At 34.9% G+C, this 23,479-nt stretch overlaps 1 protein-coding gene across 1 annotated transcript in view; it reads right to left on the reverse strand.

The window, feature by feature from the left end:
- Window positions 1–983: 983 nt before the first annotated feature.
- Window positions 984–23,479, reverse strand: part of stim2b (stromal interaction molecule 2b) — an 82,719-nt gene continuing 60,223 nt past the window's right edge. Inside the window, exons 3-12 of the mRNA XM_088919148.1 lie at window positions 19,290–19,401; window positions 12,779–12,890; window positions 11,063–11,178; window positions 10,374–10,551; window positions 9,714–9,891; window positions 8,952–9,119; window positions 7,677–7,777; window positions 5,151–5,389; window positions 3,227–3,419; window positions 984–2,303 (exon numbers count right to left, since the gene is read on the reverse strand). Coding sequence (XP_088775274.1) covers window positions 1,847–2,303; window positions 3,227–3,419; window positions 5,151–5,389; window positions 7,677–7,777; window positions 8,952–9,119; window positions 9,714–9,891; window positions 10,374–10,551; window positions 11,063–11,178; window positions 12,779–12,890; window positions 19,290–19,401 — 1,854 coding nt within the window. The 3' untranslated portion in view covers window positions 984–1,846. The remainder of the gene's footprint in view (window positions 2,304–3,226; window positions 3,420–5,150; window positions 5,390–7,676; window positions 7,778–8,951; window positions 9,120–9,713; window positions 9,892–10,373; window positions 10,552–11,062; window positions 11,179–12,778; window positions 12,891–19,289; window positions 19,402–23,479) is intronic.

A 23,479-nucleotide genomic window follows, 5' to 3' on the forward strand; every position in this document is an offset into this window, starting at 1 on the left:
AAAATGTCAAAATTCCGGGGTGTGCGTATATCAGAGAATATAGCACGGCTTCGAAAGTGTGTCAGCCAATCAGATTTCAGGACCGGAATTATCCGTTTTATAATAGGGAATATAATATGGAATCACATATCTAAAGAAATTAATAATGATATTAATTTAAGGATCTAAATATCTAAATATATGTGTCTATATAGCTGGTAGTATTACTGTATTCCACTTTCTTTGTAAACATGTTTTATTAACACCCGAAATGCAGCGGGTGAGAGACAAAAAAGTGGATCCTGTTTTTTGTTATGGTCTGTAGCTCAAATCCTGCTTAACTAAAAATTAGACACAAGAAGAGTATTATTGGACAATGTTGTGAGGCTCTGGTGGAATTTCTCTGTAAACTGAAGAGTTATAGAGGAGACAGGTTGTGTATTGCCTCTTTTTACACTTGTAAAAAAGAACATTCCAATGTTAATACAACATTAATAATGTAGTGCTTCCGGGCTCATGTGGGTTTGCACCCTACAAATAAAATAGCAGAAATGCATCTTGTTGGTTAGTTGGTCACAACAAAGCTAAAAAAATAATGACAGTACTAGGTGCCTTAGTTCTGGAGGGTGGTGGGGGAGATTTGAAGTGCTGCAGTTGATGTACGAAAATCCCTATTGTTCAGCGCTTCTGTTATAGTTCGAATCCCGTTTTTTAGGGATACTCTGGTTACAAAGGATGGGGGAAGGGGTACCACCGATGGCAGGGGTTGTTGAGGAGAATGGTTGTTCTAATAACTTAATTTTTGGGTCACAAAAAACAATTAAGTTACACACTGTCCCCATTCCAGTTGACTTGGCAGAATTGGTATTTCATTAACTAATTTTACTGCACAATAAAAGCAAAAACAACTGTCCTACTTTATAAAACTGTTCCTGTATTATTATTATTCTTTCCTTCCTACCAGAGGTTAGAGGAAATTGAAAATAAACACCAGAGAAAGCATATTGTCTTCAATTTAGTTATTTATTCTACAGTACAAAGATTCACACACCAAATGTTTGAAAAACCTTAAACTTCTTAAACAATTCTTTTTTTTTGCTTAGCAAGTCAATGATGACTTAAAAAAAAAAACACCTGTCAGGCTGCAATTCCACCACCTGTAGAATCAAAGCAGTAAAACAGTATTCTTTTGTCAGCTATTCACTTGGGATGGGACAGCTGTAGAAGAAGTTAAATCACAGTGAGAACCCAGCCCTGGAAATTTAAATTATTTTATTCCAGAGCCCTTATTGTCTAAAGCACATAAAAGGGATAAACTATAATTTCTATTTTGATAAAAACCAGTCTCTCCTCATGAAACCCAACCAATAGAAATTCTATTTCTATTTAAAAACCTCTAATAGAACGTTATATGTAAAAACTTTATATTTTCCTCTGTACTTCTAGAAATCTTATTGTTAATCCCGCAAGCAGAGGCACTTTCCCTGATTGGAAAGTGGTAGTGCAACAAACATTAGCAGGATAATTCTTGCAGGTTCGTTAGTCCAGTATGTCAGCTTTGTAGCTTCAGTAAACAAGAACTCTGTTAAAGCTTAAAGACCAGAATTCTAAAGTGGATTTTGTATCTACTGGTACCTAGAAAAAAACAATAAATAAGCAAAATTGATAGTAAACAGTCCACACTCTTCATTGATTTCTAGGTGTTGGATAACCTTTAACCTCTAAAGTTTGTTACTATGAGGCTACGACTCAATAAAGAGGCATTCCAAAAGGCTTCCTTTCTGGGGAATTCAGATAGTTACAATCCTTTAAAAAAGTCTTAATCATGTTTTGGCTCGATGACAATCCTCTTAATGCTTCCTCTCCTTTATTTTTTCTTCTTAAATAAACTTTTTAACTTGGAAGGCTTCTTCACCTTGTCGCCATTCTCACAGGAGTCTTGGGCCATGCTGTGCATCTTCTGTTCCTTTGCTCCTCTGCCCTCAATATCTAGTGAAGTAAGAGAAGGATAACGGTTTTCTAAGACTGGCAGTGAACTGGGCAACTGGCCCATACTATAGGACTTTTCTAAGATACCATTGTAAACCATCTTGCTGACAGGACTAAAGACCATGCTTTGCGATTCTGTAACAGCCATCAAGTCAGGAGAACCTTTCTGCTGATCAGAGGATGTTGATGAATCTGCTGCACACAGTTCCTGATCGAATAATTCATCCCTGGAGATTTTCCTCGAGGGAGTTTCTGGCACTTCTGAATTAGGAAACTGCTTTCTTCCCAGGGAGGAGTTTAAAGAATCACAGTCTGAGCATGTGTCCTGAAGATCCCTGCAAAGGAAAAAAAAACCTCTCATTTTTAATATGCACAAAAGAGAAAAATATTCATTGAAAATAAATGTGCTTAACAAGATAAATGCATACTGTTGGCCTTAAGAAAATTAAAGCATTCTGGGGTCCCAAATGCTAGGAGCATAGGTTGAGCCCTATAGTGACTAGTTCTTTTTTAAGTCTGTGTCATTATGCAGGTCTGACTGGCATTATATAAGAAATAGCACACAATTATTTCACAATTAAGTCACTATGGCATCTCAGGCAGGTTTGACTTTAGCCATGATGTCCCCAGCTTGACATAAAATAGAATCCCAGAAGACCTGTCCAGCCCAAATTTGTATGAATTTGAATTCTTGTCAGTCAGAACCTGACCACTCTTCTAGCCAAAGCTAACTCTCCTGTAAGGCACTGTGGAACCTGTGATGTGTAAAAGGTGAAAGGCTTGATGGTGTCCATTTTGGAGGACGGCATACAATACATGGTCCTTGTTCTGCATGTTAGTCACCCCCGAAGAAGGCTCCAGAGTCGAAATGTTGTGTTTTCTTTCTTCTCTTTTCAGCATAAAATAAACCTATTACTTGTTCCTATGTAAGTATAATGGTTAAAGTAGTATGGTACTTAGTTAAGTCAATACAGAACTGAACTTCCAATTCTGTAAGATATACAGGAATACCCATTTAATACTCCATACTTGAAAGAGAAAACTAAAGTATAAAATACACATAAGACTATTTTTAAATGTAAAAGTGCTAAAAAGATGAATGCTTAACACTACATGTTCTGAAAACTACCTAATCCAAATATTTGTTCTATTGCAGATGATTTAAACGTTGACATAAAATTGTTTGGATTAATTGTAGATAACCTGCCTTGGGAAAAAGAGTTCTATTCCAAATGATTAAATTCAACATGGAACATACATTTTTTTCTCCGCGCTGAAGTAGATGGGGTCCTCCTCTTCTTCTATATGCTGTGTTAGAGGGCTGCTGGCCATAGACAGAAGGTCAGGGTCTGCGGAGAGCAGGATGGGCTGTGGAGCTGAACTCATCACACTCCGCCGAGAGCGACACAGGCTACTACTTCTAGCTAAAGATCCAGCCTTTATTAGTGGTGCTGTAACCAAAGAAGAAAATTGAATGACTGCATACAATTATTTAGCATATAGTATATTTAGTCCCTTCTCATGATTTCTCTCTTACAGTGCTAATTTTTAAACGTGCTAGGAGTTATATTTGACACTGCTTCGGATTTCACAGGCTGTAAAAAAATCATTATAACTTTAATTGATATTTCACTCAACAGTAATGCGTCAAAGTGTTCATACCAGCAAAAATATTTAAAGACATAAGATGCAAATTAAAAAAGTCCCTGTTATTCAGTATTGTTCTGCCTGTTTAAATGTTGCTCCCACTTCATACAGAAACACGTCTGTGGTGATCTAATGGCATTTTGGCCATTTGGGTTTAAACAAACAAATAATTCTGATGAATCTGTATTTTGTAATACAACAATAACCTCCTTAGCTTTTTAGAGAGAGTGCTGATGACAAGGACTCTTCACACAGTCAATCGGATGTGGTTGATGTATTAGCTATTAAAACGCACCACATTAACTGCTCATGGATACAGTAGTTCATCTTAAGCTGCTGTGATGATGTTTTTGAAGATTCTGATCAATATGAGTTCAAAAAACAATAGTGAAGGCTCCAAGTAACGTACATTGCTTATTCACATATTACATAATACTTACACTTGTGTTTAAGACATCTAAGTCATATATACATTTTACATTATGCATTTTAATCTAATATTGTACAAATATAAGAACACACTTCAATTAATGAACTGATGTGCAGTGCCTTATTATCCATTACCCTTCCAAATATTTCCCATTTTTTAGATAAATGATGTTTACCCATTCTTCAAGTGAATATTTGTGATTAAAATCTGAATGCTCAAACTGAACATATTATATGCAAAAACTAAAAAGCAAAAGTAAACATCCTTTTGCCAGGTACCATACATCCTCTGATAGGGTAAGGGCTCTGAAGGGCTGTGTCTTGTGTCTGAACAAGTCAATTAGAAATGAGATCCAATTAGTAATGGCTTCTGACAGACAGATGGGATATGGAGTATCTCTAAATGACAGAGTCAAGACAAAATCCATGGAGAATAGATAAGCCCCAAAAGAGCAAATAATTCTTTAATGTACTGAAGAGATTTATTTGGAATATTTGGAAGAATAACTGAACAATTTTCTTCATCTATTTGATGAAACATCTGATCACATGAGAAGAAAAAAAACTATTTAGAGATCACAAAGGACTAATAATGCAGTATATAAACTTTATAATATGCTTACATATTAAACACAAAATTCTCAGTCAAAAGCAAAAGGTGTGACTCAACAAAAAACTGAATTGTGATCTATAATGAGATTCTCACTACTCAAGAAATGCTTGCACAGCTTTATCAGGCTCTGCATATATTTTAGTGCAGCTTGTTACTTTAGCAAAATTTAATATGCTGGAGCTCTGAATGATTTATAAATCAAATCATCTTCCTCAATACAGGAAAGCACAGTCTCCTATGACATCACTGATGAACTCACATCATACCTTTCAGTCTTCAGCAATGACTTACAAATTATTCATACAGTACATCATAAATAAATTAGGATATTTATTATTAGGTTTTTCGGGTGAGCATAAGCATAACACATGCACTAAATTTTGCCATTCTACTTATGAAAATCTTTTTTACACAAAACCTGACCTTCTAAAGAGAGTAAGCTTTTTTTTGCCGTGGAAAGGCTAAAGAAACTGCTCCCTTGACAAAGACATACTTGGAAACTGTGGAATGATTGGAGGGGTGTCTTCATCTAGGTCATCCACCCCTCCAGCAATAGGATAAGGTGGCACAGAGACCCTGGGCATGACCACCCAGCTGTGATCGGAGTAGAGTGTTGCTGTCAGATTGGGCAACCCTGAATTGTGAACCACAGGAAAGCCGCACAGCTTCTCAATCTGTTGCCAGCGATGAAGGCGCTCCCTCAGACAGGCTGTCACCTCGGAGAGAGCTTTTCTGTAACCAAACCAAAGACGGAAATCAGTTTATCTGAGAAGCTGTTAAAATCCAGATTTGTTTTATTTATCAATCCATTCCTGAACTTGCTTAAGCTGCCAAAAAAGCACATTTTAAACTATAAATTTAACATGAATTGTGTTCAATTTTGAACACTTCTACTGGAATGAAATTTTAGTCTATTATTTTTTTAACAGGATTCCAAATAACCAAACTCTTCTTTTGTGAGCAGGAAATGTAGCCAGACTATTAGTCGTAGTGGTGTTGCACTGAGCCATGTTTCACACTGCATAAACTGGTTTTGTTAGAAGACAGCCTTTGGGTAGTCAGCTACTGTATTCTGCCTTTCACCCCCACTGAGGAGTACTGTGAGCATATCCAAAGTGCAGTGATGCTCGATGTGTGTTGGCAGTCTGTGTCTAATTTGCACCACTTTATAACACACTGTGACAGACAGGCAGTCTGCCACCAAACTGTACAGTCTGTAAGCTAATCTTGACTCCAAGTGACATTCTCCCAGTCAATTACACAGTCCTTATTTCAGAAAGCTTCACGTCTAATAAATCACTTACATTCTCATTTTTTTGGCAAAAAATCAAAAAGGTCATTGTAAGGTAAAACATCCAGATTTTTCATGTTTACACACAAATATTTTATAAAAAGTTTACTGGATTAACAATTAGTTAAGCTCCTTCTCATTTAACAAACATGTTTAAGGTGATAATAATTACACATTATTTTTTATTTAAATTCTGGCCAAACATATAAGTACAACTGACTTAGATAATTGGATATTTCCTTCTACTTCTACTTTTTGTGGGCTGGAATACTCCTGAAATATTCTTCCATACATGACTGTCACTCACACTCAAGGTATGAACAAGTATGCACAAATGTCCAGTTTATTTACTTTTGGAATTTCATCTAAGGTATTGCAGGTTTAAAACAAATTACAAAAGTAGTTTTAGTTTAGTTTGCAGTTTCCCGTATTTAAGCATCATTCACATTTTGCTCCTAGTGTGCATCTTTCATCACTTTAATTTGTTGCAGTCTCCAAGAGTGTGAGAGTATTTCAAGACTCTTTCAAACACTCCAAGAGAGTATTTTTGTTTATTCTGCACTGGCACATAGAGTATCAACAGCCAATGTTAAAAGGGTATTGATGTTCATTTGGCACAGAGAGATGTGAGGGTTAACCTTGTTCTCTGCATCAGAAATCAATGCCCATTATGCAGTTTCATAACTTCCAAAACTGGGGCAGACAAACCACTTTCCTGCAGCTGCAACTCATATAATTAGGCACTCATACATACAGTAGCTAACATCTTCATGACCATGTACTGAGAATCTTTTTTAAAAAAAAACACAATTTTCAAATAATGTCAATTTTACCATTCTTTGGCAGTATTATCTACACAGCAGTATTTCATTTTCATAGTAGTTCTAACTGCAATTTAGTGGGATGGTGCCTCTCCTTAAATATTTTACACCATTTACAATCATTCCCATTTCCTAATGTAAAAATTCAAAATATCACCCAACTATGCTGTAGCTTAGTTATAAATCTAAGACTGCATGATCTTTATCAATCATAAGTTATATACAGTATAATTCATGCACTAGTTTCTTATCTTCTGTTCTCAAACAACACAATCATCAGTGATTTTGTTTGTCTCTAACAAAAGTCTCCCGCAATAGCTGTGATTGAAAAGATCACAAACTTAAAGACATAAGATGCAGAAGAGTTAAGGGACGCAAATGTGTTAATAACTGACTATGGTTAAATTATTTCTTTTTTCAGAGGGTGCTCAATTTTGAAACTTTCAGAGACCATTTATAAAGTCCTATACTTTTGCTCTTTACTTTCATTTTGTTTAAATTTCTTGTACCCTAGGCAAACAAATGCTGGAAAACATTATAAGGATATTAATTTAAAACGAACATATACTGAAAAGGCATTAAAATTAAGAAAAGTGATGCAAAATGCTAATAATGTCTCTTATTAAGTATAATTCCATCATTCATGATTTAATGTTTATATTTTGTCTAAATTTTACAATAAATAATGTGAGTTTTAACTTTGAGCAAAATAGTTTCTGTGGGCAACAATTCTGAACAAACCAAAAATAATATGCTCTAAACATTAGTATAAATAAAAAATAAATGAAAATCTCACAATACAGCAACCATATTATTTTGATCTCAGTGGGGTATTTTTATTAATGTGGTGAATGCTTTCAAATTACAGTACACACAAAAAGAGAGAGAAACCAAGAATTCATCTTACTTTGCTTCTAGGATCTTGTGGTCCACCTCATCCAGGGAGGAACTGTGGGCTACATGCAGTGTCCCAAAGACTGAACTTCTCTTCTTTTTAATTTTTTCTGCCTGAAATAGATGTAAAATAAGTTATGTTTTATAAACTTTATCATACTTTATAGTGTAGTGCTCATTAATACACAAGTGCAGTATAAAACCTACAATCTTGTACATACATTTCATAACCTAAGGCTGGACGTGGAAACAATCAATTTCGGGCCCACAATGTTCATATAAATACTTATTTACTTTATACAAAAATCTAGAACACATTCACATTATTTTAGATTCAAAAAGTATAAATCTTTTACATTTAAATATTTATATATAATTGAAAAAAAGTAAACATTGCACAGGTGTATAAAGTTGCTTGGTCTCATAACATTAACAGATTTATTTTCTCTCTTGGTGCTAAAGACACTTCACAATTAATTTCATTATAAATTCCCAAATTACTCACTTTGAAGCAAACTGATAAATACAAACTATTCAAAATGTGTGTAATTTTAAGTAATTTTCTTCATATCATTAATAATCAAAATCAGGACATAACACTCCAGTTCAGTTGTGGTATCTGCATCCCACAAGATCATATTTTACTGTTAAAAGAGTATTGGTATTTTTTAGACTAGACCGCAAAAGTTTAACATTTGAAGACTGGCATTTGTTCTTTAAATCTATTTACTGTAGTCTTAAAGAACAGGATACTTAGAGAAATTCACAGGTCTATTAATATTTTTTTTTAATTTCAGAAATGATCCATCAATTCCTTTTCTCACCCCTTCATCCAATACAAGGTCACCAGGAAGCTGAAGCCTTTCCTGGAGGGCTCAAGGCAGGATACACCCTGGATGGGACATCGGCCCATTGCGGGATACCCACACATAGACACTCATACACTCACACGGGGACCAATTTTCGCAGAAGCCAATTAACCTACCAGTATATTTTTGGACTGTGGGAGTAAACCGGAGCATCCAGAAGAAACCCACATAAACCCCAGGAATTGAACCCAGAGCTGCAAGGAAACAATTCTAACTACTGCTCCACCCCCCAAAATACTCAATACTGTATGATATTAAAGAAGGCTATATATTTTCTAGAGCTTTAAACAGTTAAATAATTATGCAATTTATCATTTTATGCTCCTTAATAAAAGTTAGCAAATACACAGATTCATACAGGCTTTAATTAATTATATCAGTTTATTCTCTATTTCCTTTGAAGAAAAATGCTGACTTACCTCATCCTTGGCAACTGATAGCTGCAGCTCGGCATTCTGTTTCTTGATATTGTAGTACTGCACTTCTACCTCATGTGTTAACTGCAGCCATTTCTGCAGTGACTCAGGGACTGACCAATCTCCTTGCATTTCATACTCTTTCTCCGCTTTTTTTAATGCCATGCGTACCTACCAATTTGAGAACAATAAGCACAAATGGAAAATTTTCCTTTTGTAACAGGATTAGAGCATGCTCAAATCAGTTACTGTGAAATGAATCATGAAATCAATAATCTACTTAATACTCAGAACACCTTGAAAAACAATTATTTTGTAAGATTCAAAAGCTGAACTTTGCTAAACACAGAAAATAAGAATATCCTGGCTTGTGAGTGGACTCCTCACTAATGGAACTTGTTGTGAGTGCCGGTTGTGCTGTGACTGTGACAAGAATTTCCCTGGTGACGGTTTAAGGGTATCCTAGTCTTGCCATCCAGTAGTAATCCCATGGTTTTGTGCTTTAAACTTCACGTTCACGGTGTTATTGGTAATAACTTCTGTAATAGAGCAATCTCCTTCAGCTATCTTGTGCTAGTGTGAAGGCAATTGAGGTAAGCTATTACATTACACTACACAGTGGTGTGATTAAAACTGGGAGATCCTAAGTAAAGCGGGCATAAGTAGAAAAGGACTGAGAATTCTAAATTAATAAAGCGCAGAAAGACCACTCAACAATGACACTGATTCAATACTCTGTGGAACTCAACCGTGAATGTCTCATACCTGGACCAGCTCCTCTTCTGCATACTTGAGCCGACTCAGCTCACACTCGGCGCCCTCCCTGAGCTCTCGCAGGCGATGTGCCTCCTTTTTGGCATCATTAATTTCATTTTTCATTTTCTGCTCTAAATTCATCTTTTCCACCGCAACGTTTCGGTTTTCCTCCTGGGCTTTTTCAAGCCTAAGTGAGATAAATGGAAAAGGGAATGAAGTAAAATACAATCAGCAATTAATTATTAGCTTTGGCACAAAAAAAATTGATCACCCCCTTTTTTTCAGGCTCCAAACATAAAAAGACTCAAACAAGATGCTGATGCAGACTAAGTCGAGTGTAGAGTTTGATAAAAAAAAGTTCTCATTTAAAAATAAATGATAAAAACGCTTATTTCAGGAAAAATGGGAAATCCAACACAATGGAAAGCTTCTGCTTTAAGATTTATTTTATATACATGTCTGATTCAAGGTCTTTCAGTATTATTTTATCACACTTAAAACAAATGTAACACTAACAAGAGACTTGGTTTCACAAACCTGGTTTACCACTATCTTCCAAATCAATGTACCATGCATATTGATATTAATCAGACAAAATGAATTTTACGTGTTGCCAAGCATACTGCTCACAATATTGGATGAGTTAGGTTTGCGTTGAACTTCACTTACCGTTCCTGAAGTTCTTGCAAGCTCTGCTCTGCACTTTGCAGGCTCTCTAAATCTTTCATCATCTTTGCGATGTGCTCTTTAGAGGTTTTGTTCTGAACATAAGCAAACCAGCACCCGCCAACACCAATGATAATTGAAATCATCAGGATAAAATCTTTCATCCAGTTATGTGGTGGGCCTTAAAAACAGAAGCACGTTTTCTTTAATTGATATTTGTTTAATATATATATATATTATAATCAATTTAAGTTACATAAAGAAACTGCATTCATACCCTCATTTACTGGGCACACAAACATTAAAACATAATTTAGAGACACCAATTAAGCAAGACAGCATCTTTTGATGGTGAGAAGAAGCCAGAGCTACCAGTGAAAATCCACACAGCCAACAGAGAACATACAAACCCCATATACGTGGTACCCCAAACCTTCAGGGTCAAATCAAACCTAGAGCCAAAGAGCTGTGAGGTAGCAGCACTAAGTTCATTTCTAAGGATTTCCTCATTCCAGGTCTTAATTTGGCATAATCATTCAGCTCAGGATTGCTGATCTTGTCCACACAATTTACAGGCCTGCTGTAATTGCTTTGCTGCAGCTTTGAATACATATCCTAGAACACAGTAATTCATTTAAACTTGGCACCTCATATCTCTTCTATCTTTAATAGACCATCAAATATGTACTAACGTATGGGAGGTCCAAACAACACAGCATCTAGGGCCTTCAGGATTAGCTTCTGCCTGTGCCGTTGATCCAAAATTTTTAGCTGAGATGTCATAAGTGAAGGTTCATTAGCTGCAATTCTGAAATAAAAAGAGAACACCATCAAGCCAGTCAACATGGGAAGATCTTCTCACTTTTGTTTATGTAAAAAATACATAGCCATCTAAATGCCTCATCCTACAAAAAAATGAAAGCAAGGTGTCCCTCTCTGACTCACTAAATCAAGGGCAATGTGCTCTTTTATTTGCTTTTTATTAAACATGAAATATTATTCTGACTTTCATACAGCATGATAGTCTTTCCTTAAGAAAGTTATTCAAGGTATGGTGAACAGAGATTTTTCTATAACTATTTTAATATGAGTGGAGTGGATTTTGCCTAAAGTAAACATACACTCAAGCCCCCTGAATATACAGTACATTGTGCCTTCAGCAATGATTTTAGTAGTCCACTAATACAGTTGTAAAAAACTGAAAAAAATCTGACTTAAGAACAATATCATATATACCAGGAAACCTCTATTTTACTATAGTATAAAACTGAATCAAATCTGCTTCTACTTTCTTCGGTGCTATAACAAATACAGCCTACTACAATTTCAGTTTCAGTTTCATATCATACAAATTTTTTATATTAGAAAAACTGGAAACTTTCAAAGTTGGGTGCTGGGGTTGATTGTGTATATGAATGTACACAAACAGATTATCACCATACATACAATACATTATTGGAATATTAAATATAATTAAATATTTTAGTGTCAGATATTTAATTGGCCATTTCATAAAACTAAGGCTGAACATAAACATATAATACAGAAGTAACACTTTTCTTCATAATTCATTCTCACTATTAAAGTTAACAAAACAAACAATGCTCCAAGGGTTATATTATCTATGATCATGCATGTTAATATTTTTTAATCCCAGCATTTCATTAAATTTGTAGAATCAACCTGTACATTAGTTTTATCACCATAAGACGTCAGTAGTGAGTAAAGGGAGAAGATCTCTTTCTCTGTCAGCTGCTCTGCAACAGCACCACATAGTGTTTTGCAGAAGGTAGAACTTATTTTATAACATACAGTACACAATCTTGCTTGTTACTTTTTATGTTGCACAACAATATAGTATTTTGCTTACATTACAAACCAGCAAATTACACTTTGCCACAACAGATTACTTAATTTCAGAAATAAATTATATAATTCTATAAGATTAGCAACTTCACACCAGAAATTACATCCATTTTGTATTTGTTTCTGTTTATATTTCAGTTATTAAAATATTTCATTATTTTTAACAGCTCTCAACATTTTTTCTAGCTAGTGACACTACATGTCACTGAAGGATCTCAATGTGTATCAACAAAATAAGGTTAGAAATATTAAACTAGATAACTTTCATCTGACAACTGTGAACAGATTTTGTAAAATAATTGTCAAGCATTTTAATGTTGCATTTTTTAAAGATGAATATCAAAACCATTTAGACTTTTGTGTCTTTTTCAGGCAAAATTTAAAATTCATTAATTTTAATTTAAAATTAATTAATTTTAATTTAAAATTAATTAATTTTTAATTTCATTAGTGATGGTATTAAGTAATAACTGTCATTCATGTAACTTTAAGGTATACTTTATAGATACATTATAGGTCAAAAACATAGTTTTAACACTTACCGGGGTAGGGTTTTACCATTTACTTTATACTCCTTAAAATATTTTTCATACTGGGGCAATTCAACAAAGTCAATCAGCCACTGCCTTGTTTCTGCCAATGTCCAGTTGTGCACTGTAATACAGATCAAACAATCAATAAAATCACAACAAAACAATTAATGAGTAAGGAATTGCATAAATAAACATTACTGTAAATATGCACACATCTGTTAGATCTAAATGACAGAATTTGAAGCAAAGAAAGAAAAGTCTGTAAAATAATTCAACATTTGTGAAAGGACAAAACTGAAACGTGAGGCCAAAAAATCAAGGAATCATGAGTTTTGCAGAAATGTTAACTAGACCACTGAAGGACACCAGCAGAAACTTTTGAGGACGCTATACCGCCATACATCAGCATCATTGAACACAAAATGTTTTCTTAATCTGTGATCTCTAGAATAATGTCAATATTTGCAAAGTTAAGCTTTCTGAATTCAATTCACAAATCTTTAATACATGTCTTTTTAACATTTACAATGACTTGGCTAACAATTACTTGCCTACTAAGTTATGCAGCTCACTAAAGAAATAAGTAATAGGTTTATTCCATGCTGAAAAAAAGAAGAAAGAGAACACAACGTTTCGGCCGTGGAGCCTTCTTCAGGTGTGGCATAGTGGGTCGCAGCAGCTGTAGGCGGTAGTAGTTCAGGTGAAGAAGGCTGAAGAAGGCTCCACGGCCGAAACGTTGTGTTCTCTTTCTTCTTTTTTTCAGCATGGAATAAACCTATTACTTGTTCCTTTGCAGCCTACGCATGCTGACGCAGCTACCCACCTTCACTAAAGAAATGTCTGTATTGATATACACTTTTCAACCAATCAAGACAGAGTAAGGAAAAAAAGGTGATAGAACAATTGGGAATTGTGTTCATTATATGGTGTGCTTTCCACAATATTTTGAAACTGTACAGGTAGAACTCAAAAAAGGTTTACAATTTCAGCAAAGCAGACAAAGAAGACATGAGTTTAATTAAGTAAAAAGGGTTTAGTAAACCCTTACTAAAGGGTTTTTAGTAAGGTTGGCCTATATTTAATGATATTCAGCTTGAAGCACAGAATAGATTAATCCCAAGAGTAAGTAAATTACAGACTAGAAAACTGTGGCTGTCTAGCCATTACAGTGAAACAAGTCAATTAGGCAATATACAATATATAGCAAAAAAAAGCACTTCCTGCTAAATACCTGGAATATATCAATCGGAGACCCAGGTAAAATGTAATATTAGAATGACCAAGAGAGAAATAGAGAAGAATACTGTAATGGAAGTTATAGTTTTTCAGTATTCCCATTTGAAAAGGTAAGACATAAAACAATGTATCTGATAAACATGGGAAGCTTAGTCAATGAAAGGGAAATGACCGGACATATGAGAGGAATACTTCTCTTAATTGTTTTGCCAAAGAAGACACATTCCTCACTCTGAACAAAGATAAAGTTAAATTTTATATTAAATTAGAAGAAAGTAGGCAGAAGTAATACTGGTACCAGAAGCACTTAAAATAAATGTCAAGAAGCCTGATGGTATTCTAACATTAGTACTTAAGGACACAAGTCATATGCCATTAATACCATTCTTCCAGGAGTCACTAAAGACAGGAATAATATTCATTGACGAGACAATGAGCTAATGTAATGACTATTCTCAAATATCAAGTCAATTAATTATAGATTAATAAGCCTAACATGTAAGGTTAGAGAAACATTAATTTAAAAAGGTAGGTCTTGTTTAACTTGATATTTAGCTCTTTAAAAATAACAACAGTAATAGATACAAAGAGTATATTATATGTTTAGCTTTTAAAGTTAGTATTCATAAAAACATAAGAATGGTTATAAATGAGAGGAGTCAAACTTGTAGTACATAGTTAATTGATTCAAGGATGTAATCCAGGCTAGGGCATTGGCTTCAGTAACATGGCTGGGTAGCTTGTTCCATACTACCACAACACTTCAGGTAAAGAATTGCCTCTTGTTACCAGTTTTAAAGACACTGCCATGTAGTCTCCACTTGTTCCCTCTAGTTTGTGTTTCACATTTAAATCTAAATCTACTGCATTCTTTATCAGTCTTTAAAGATACTGAATACTTGTATCAGGTACAGCCTCCTCATAGTTTTCTCTTTTCTATTAATTCACTAAAAAGGTTCAGTTCCTTTGATCTATCAGTGTAGGATATTTCCTTAAACCCCAGAATGTTTTCTTGTTGCTCTTCTCTAGTCCAGCAATATCTTTTCTGTAACATGGTGCCTAAAACTATACACAATATTCTTAATGAAGCCTTACTACTGCATTATACAATTTTAACATGACATCCCTTGATTTAAATTTTGTTGGCTTCAACTACAAATCTCAAGTATTTTGTTTGCCTTTTTCACTGCTCCCCTACAGCGTCTAGAAGATGTTTATGTTGACATAATTTATATATTTTTTTTCTTGAAAGTAACCTTTTCTAGCTCTGCGTTTCCTCTTTTATATTTATAGTTTATGTTTCTTCTGCCTGCATTCATAACACTGCACTTGTCTACCTGCAGCTTCTACAGTGTTTGTGAATCCTCCGCAAACATGACTAGTTTACCGATATCGGAATCAAGATAATCGTTATACGATAGTAGTCGTCCTTGTACAGATCCTGTAAAACCTACACTGATGAAATTCTAGACATACAAGTTACATACAAGTATCAAAAATAAGCTGTAGTATTAAAACAAAACAAATGCTTGATGAAACTATTAGTAAGAAGTATCTCTTGAGATTGATACACCATTCACATCTTGCAGACAATGTGGGAGAGCAGTCCTAAAGCAAACAATTTTAGGATTTATTATAAAAAATGTAGAATTTTAATTAAAACCATTTTGTTTTCAAATATAACAAATATACAGTATATGGTTTAGAAATGAAACACTCTCATCACTACATTACAGAAAAGAAGAAAATCAACTTAAAGGGTTTCTGCAGGATCAACAGTGAAACACGAAGCAGAGGACGCAAATAGAAATCACTTGGCAATATGCATTTAAAACCGAGAATAGGAGGCACTGGTTTAAACAAAAGGTTGTGTGAGTCTGGAACAAGCAACCCTGCCATGTTGTCAAAGCTGATACCCTGTTTCCTGAAATGGAGGAGATCTTCAGATCAGTTAGCTACTAGCAACCTATGATAAAATGAGCTAGATAGGCTGAATGGCTTCCTCCCATTTGTAATATGTTCTTATGCAATATTAAAGCAAATTAAAATATATATACTAATGTTTAGTGAGAGAACTCATAAACTACACTACTCTTCTGTGCCACTAAGCCACATTAATAGTCCTGATCACCGTTTTCACAGAGATTCTCCATGAGAGTCCAGTCTGCTGTTTAAACTGTGCTGAGTTACTACTGCCAATCTTTATACTGCTTTGTACGTTTTACATATTCAGGTCAAGTTTGGCAAAATGTATCACAGATAAAGTGTACAACAGGCTGCTCACTGATTAGATGTTTACATAAATTTGTGACTAAGTTAGACTATTTTTTCCTAATTCTTCACTTTTCCAGAATATTCCAATGCCAATGGAGACACAACATTTTGAGGGTAATTCATTAAAAACTGTCAATACAGAACAGAATTGTATTACATTAATTTCACATGTAATCCACTATTTTATTAACTAGCATGGTTTTATTATTTTGCAGCATCTTCGAAATAATAGCACAACTAATTATTATCATTGCATTCTGCTCATTGATGATGGGATTGTGCACTAAATGACATACCAGCACATATATGTATAATGACATTATAGCACCAACAGCACTGTTAATATCTTTATATACAGAAAAAACATCTATCATTTTCTCCACTGCTTTAAAGTCTGTTATGGCCTGTAACATAGGCCTCTGTTGCAGGAATATAGGAAACTTGAAGGGTAACAGTGCTGTAACTACATCTGTATCCAGACACCAATGGGAGATGAAGGGTGGTGGTCTCCTCTCTTGACATATGTCTACATCCTTTTTTCCCCAAAAAAACAGAACACAAGAAGAGTAAATCTCCCTTCATTGTTCCATTTTATAGTAAGATCATTTATCAGTTATTTTCAGAGTCAATTCATAAGCTTTTATAAATTATTCTTTAACTCTAATGAATGAGGATTTTAAAATTCAATATGTGTGCATGTCAACAAGTATATCTTTGCATAATATACTAATATTACTTTATCTCAGCATTAACTCAAAAACCTGGTAATACTAATGTCACACTCCTAAGGATAGGTTAATTCTGGTTCAGAATTGCTTGTAATAGTGCTGGCAGTACAAGCTTTGAACAGACTATACAATGTGAGCTCAAAGCACACCTCACAAAGGGAATAATTACCCTTCTTTCCAGCGAACCGCATGAATGCCTGCTGATAATGTTCTTGTCAGAACTGAAATGTTACCCTTGATACTTCTTCCCCACTAGTGTAAGAAGTCCTGTGAAACAAAATACTGTACTACACAAAGCTTGACAGTATTTTGCTCAGTAATAAGTCATGTAATCTAGAAGAAAGAAATTTTAAACCTTATTAGAGAATGGCCAAAGGTCTTTGTAGAAAGTATGCCTTTTAAAGCCATGCCCATTCTGTCTTTATAAAGTTGAGAACAGCCCAGCCTAAGAAATATTTTTCTATTTTAGATGTATATTGTATATACTGTATATATATTAATTTCTATGTTTTCCACACAATTATTTAAAAAAAAATTAACTTTAAGAAAACTGTCTTCCTCTAGTTTAAACTGCTAATGTACACAGGATACTTAAGTTATACATTAAATCTAAAAACTGTAAACCATATAACCCTCTTAATGGTAAATGAACATTTAACCTTTAACTATACTGACTATTATACCATTATATAAATGACACTTTCATTACAATTATTGGAATGTACTACAAAACAGTTTTTTTATTTAAATGTAGAACCTAGTCAAGCAAAATATTCAAACCAAGTACAATATAGATTAAAAATTAAATCTCAATGAAAACAGTAAAGATGTAGCTGACTCCCACAAACAATTACTTCTCATAATATCACTGTTGTTAAACAATATAGTCATTATAAAGTTTTTCAACACCTTAAATACATGGTAATGATGCTTTGAACAGGACTGAGTGAGTTTGTAAAAAAAGTAATTTTACCGAGACCAAAGTGTACTTCTATTCCTACTACATGACAGACACACTGTGCAGCCGTGGGTGCCTAATTTTTTAAATGTAAATCAAATTAAGCCATGGGAGTTAAAGGTCATGTTCTATATGGCAAATGAGTCTGAACTGTGCAGAACAAAAGTATGGAATTGCAGTGGTTAGTATTCCAAACTTAAATCTGCTGTTGATGCCATTGCCCACGTCCTTGAGCTATGCGTTTTGCCTCCACAGCTTCAGTCCACTCAACAACCCCCAGGAGAGAGTACTACTATGATGGACTGGCCTGTCTCCGTTCACTTCACACAATGAGATCAGGAATGTGCTCTGGCCCAATGAGCCGATATAGATTGTATAGACCTACAGTGTTTTTTGTGGTTTTCTCTATTTTCACATGTCTTTACTGTGTTTTATTATACTATACAATGAAAGAAAATGGTGTATGGCCTATTATAGCAATCCGAAGGTTAAGTACCTTAAAGTGAAGTGAAGGCCTGCTAAAACCATAGAAAAACGCAGTAAAGCTAAGGTAACAGTATCGTGTTGGTTATGTTTAGTGTCTCCAACTTACAGCAATTCATATTGCTTTCTGATGTAAAGCTTCAGATTTAATAAGCAGGAGTAGTTATTAAACTTAAAGCAGCTCTTCAGTTAGAAAATACACCCACAGCTCCCAACTGGTTTTTCAAAAAGCACACTGTAATAACATATATTTGGAAATTTTGTGGTGTATCAGAAAAAAAGTAATCCTTTTAGTTGTAGTACATCTACAGTAAAATATTTTCATTTTTACTCAGCCATGCACAATTGAATACTGTAAATGGACAAGTAACACCCCAGGTGGTCATATGAAGAAGGTTTTCTCACTAAATGCTACTGTACATGCTTTTCCTAATTCCTAATGATGTTTAATGTGGTTTTGCATATTTGTTTTGAAGTTCAAAGGTTTGCACAAAAATGGATAAAGATTTATCAATGAAGGTGAACACTTGGCAGTTTAAAATAATGTAACTTATTATAAACTCACATTTTAATTTGAATTAAATGTGATTGGGAGATGATGCGTGCATACTGTATACAGTAACAGCACCCAACTGATATTGTGTAATTTAAGAGGAAAGCGTGCTATGAAAAATACCTTGACTCTAGCATTGCGCTAGCTGAGTAGCACTTGCTGACGTGGAAGGGCTCCCAACGGATTTCTGGACTGGATTGTGAACTTGAATTTGTATAAGGACTATGTAAAGTACACTAGGATGACTGTTGGTATTATGTTAAGTATTATGAAGAGAGAAACCAATACCTTCTGATGATTTCCAGCATTTCCACAGCTCTTCAATTGTGATATGCTGATCTTCTCTGTGCAGATTACTGTGTTTGTTAGTTTGCTGCTGCTTCATATCTTCAATTATGAACTAAAAAGAAAACAAACAAATTAACACACAATATATTATTTGCATTTAAGTCATGTATGTAGGTATCTCAGTCTCCTGTAAAATAAAGATCACTGAATCTTTATTGAAATTGTTTGGTTTAAAAACAAGATAAAGTATAAAATATACAGAACTTGAACATGCAATGTAGAATGTAACAAACGTTGGAAATTTTTTAAGTCTCTAGGAATTTAGAACATCCTGATGAACACTTTGCAAACCATGACACAGGGAGCTTCTAATAGAACAGAGTATCAGTTAAGTTTTTGTACATAAGGTTCTGCACAGTTCAATATTTTGCTTTCAGATGGTTAGTTGCTCTGCTTGGTAATCAGCAGCAGCTCTTGTGGTGAGGCTGCTCTATAAAGAATTCCTATTATTTGTCCAATAAACACTTTTTAGATTGTTAAGTGTCAAGTTAAATAGTAAAGACCCTAACCAAACTGGAAGATTAGATGATCTGACTTCAAATGAGTTTCCAGATTATGTTGGTTTCCACAATAATTACATATAATGAGAATTTTTACAATCGGTGAACTTGCTGGTATGTTTTTACGAGTTATTTTTTTTCCCTATCTATAAGTTTGCTCCATGGGAGCAATACTTGAATAAACTTTTTACAAAGTGCAGATTGTATTTTGTTAAATAATATATGTCCTGACAAGTTTTCTTTGCAACATAAAACAGAATTGCACAGAGAGTACTCCAATTGCAACCCTCATGATTTTAATCAGCTACAATTGGTAAAACAATAACATGGTTATGACTCAGGTCAGAGTTGAGTAAATAATGCAGTCATTTCTTTCTGAGATAAACATGACTTATTTATTCAGGTGGGTAGCTGCGTCAGCATGCGTAGGCTGCAAAGGAACAAGTAATAGGTTTATTCCATGCTGAAAAAAAGAAGAAAGAGAACACAACGTTTCGGCCGTGGAGCCTTCTTCAGGTGTGAGAGAGACAGGGCAGTAGGCAAAGGTAAAGTAGCGGGAGAACAAAGGTTGGGAGGGAGGAGGAGTGAGAGCTGGGAGCAGGGGACAGAAAGAGAGGCCAATCAAGAGGTGTGAAGTCAGAATGGGTGCAGAGAGGTGTGAAATGAAACTTCCAATGAATGGAGAAAATTTAAAAGAACAGTAGTCTGTCGTTAAGAGAAAGGAGAATGTGTGATCCTAGCTGCAGAATAATTTTAGTTTCGGTGGTCTTTCTGATGTATGAGTTCGGAAAACCGTCTTTGAGAACACAGACAGAGAGATTAGAGTGGTCGTGGCCATCAGAGGTGAAATGAGAAACAATGGGCTTGGAGAGATCTTTAATCTTCACAGCCCTGACGTGTTCTCTGAAGCGGTCTCCGAGTCTCCTTCCTGTTTCTCCAATGTAGATGGCTGGGCATTTACTGCAAGAGATACAGTAAATAAGGTTGATCCGGACCCGGATCGCCCAGACAGCATCTTGTACCTCCAGCAACCTTATTTACTGTAATAAATTCTTCAGAGAACACGTCAGGGCTGTGAAGATTAAAGATCTCTCCAAGCCCATTGTTTCTCATTTCACCTCTGACGGCCACGACCACTCTAATCTCTCCGTCTGTATTCTCAAAGACGGTTTTCCGAACTCATACATCAGAAAGACCACCGAAACTAAAATTATTCTGCAGCTAGGATCACACATTCTCCCTTCTCTTAACGACAGACTACTGTTCTTTTAAATTTTCTCCATTCATTGGAAGTTTCATTTCACACCTCTCTGCACCCATTCTGACTTCACACCTCTTGATTGGCCTCTCTTTCTGTCCCCTGCTCCCGGCTCTCACTCCTCCTCCCTCCCAACCTTTGTTCTCCCGCTACTTTACCTTTGCCTACTGCCCTGTCTCTCTCACACCTGAAGAAGGCTCCATGGCCGAAACGTTGTGTTCTCTTTCTTCTTTTTTTCAGCATGGAATAAACCTATTACTTGTTCCTTTGCATGACTTATTTATTATGGTTAAAAAGGAAGGAAAAGAAAAAAGGATACAAAAAGTGAAGTCATTCTGTTATTGTAAAAAAACAACTTGCATGTCAACACATAATATTTCTATGATAATTTAACTGCACAAAAAAGGTGTGTCATCTTTCACACAATTTTTGCCAAATCTCTGTGCATTATTAGAATTGGGAGGACAATCTCCCACTTGATTACTTGCAATGTCTGTCACATTGACAAACCTACAAACTGTGGCAACTGGCAAGGTATACTGTATGGTTCCTTGTCCACTAGTAGAAATGGCACTTTAAGCTACCTAATACCTTTTGTTCTGTTACAGTACAGTGTACAACATCTATGGTGTTGCACACATACATTAAATGCAATTTACCACCTGCCTATCTATAAACATAATAAAAATTAAGAGTAGTCATGTTGAAATACTGTCAAACACAGAACCATTTTTTTAGCAGTGTGAAAGAATGCCCATAATTAAAATCCAAGACATATAATACTGTACATCCATCCATTTGTTTTCTAAACAGCTTTATCCTCTACAGGGTCACGGCTAACAATGCAGCCTAACCTGGCAAGGAATGGGTGCAAGGGCTGGATACACAATGGGAGGATACCAGTCCACAGCAGGACATATAATACATGCATGTGGAAGGAAATACATTTAAAAGAGCTGCAGCTCCAAGCAGATCATATATAAAAATAAAATTAATTCAGCACTAGGACAGCTGTCTGTTTCCATAAATAGTACCTTGAAGATGGGTGCTTTCATTTTTTGTAAATACTATTCATTGTTTCCCAACATAATGAGCTCAACACTGATGTTGGGTGAAAATTCTATTTTGACACTGTTTTGATATTCTCAAAGCAGTCTCATACAGTCTGTTTGTAATCAAGCTATGTGAATATATAACTTTTGTAGCTGATTGTGCACAGTAAATTAAATTGTATTTCTTCATAAATAAAGTTAAATGTCTATCTTCTGGTCTGAGGAAAATTTAACTGGGATTTAGAAATATTTGAAAAAAATAACCACATTCCACTTAGTTGCACATCACAAAAGCTCAGCTATAATGAAAGGCTCCTTACTCTAGTGGTTTGTGTGTAGCAATTAATCAATGACGGGAGCAGAGATGAGTCTGGTAGAAGTCCTTAATCACATACTTAAGGCAATTATGGACACGAAGCCAGACATCTGGAAATACAGCTTCACACACAGATAAGAAATAATATAAATTTTGCACTGAGAGCACCATACATAATGTTTTCTAGTTTTATAAGTATGTAAAGACTTCACAAAGTGCTCACTAACTTACACGTCAATGTTGTAAATCATGATCCCCACAGCAACAAGGGATAGTTTCAGATGTAAGTAGAACTATTACAACTGAAATTCTTCTCATCACTGTAGTGTATAAAACAAAAATAAGGGCTTGTGTGCTTTGTGTTCTATGACAAAGCAATTATACTGGTACAGATTTTACTTTCAAGATTTTCCAAAGCTAGTTCCCTTTCTGCAGCAGATTTAATAGTTTATTTCCTGTAATACAAATTACGATTAATTCAAGCTCACCAAAGCCACCAGCCAATCTGGGCTGCCAACCAAACTGAATTGATTTTTAAAATTGCATTTGAATCCCATCTGGGCAAATATATTTCAGTATTCCTTTCCCAGAATACCCAGCAATCCAAAGCATTATGCTGTCTTCTGGTTCAATAATTCAGTGTTTTTGAAATAGAAGATGTAATATGTATCTTTTTCTGGGTCAAATGAAAAAAATTATCTAAGAGTACAAGCTCTTATTATAAACATGTGCTGCTGCTTAACATTCTCCCCTTTAAGTAGAGTAAGTCACTTTTAACTATATTCACAATTTTGAAGAACTATCTAGTGGCATAATGATGAATTATAAAATTTCTAATTTACAGTGAAGTGGCATTAAAAAAATATTAAAGCCTTTTTCACATACAGTAACTACAGAAAAAATGCAGACCTACCGGAACACTTTCCTCCATGCTTTTTTTGTAGTTTCCAACTAACAAGAGTTTTGTTTTAATTTTTATTTATCTCAAGTGAAGCCTGTTTCTA

Source organism: Atractosteus spatula, chromosome 1, assembly GCF_055471065.1.
Source record: "Atractosteus spatula isolate fAtrSpa1 chromosome 1, fAtrSpa1.hap1, whole genome shotgun sequence".
Lineage (NCBI taxonomy): Eukaryota > Metazoa > Chordata > Actinopteri > Semionotiformes > Lepisosteidae > Atractosteus > Atractosteus spatula.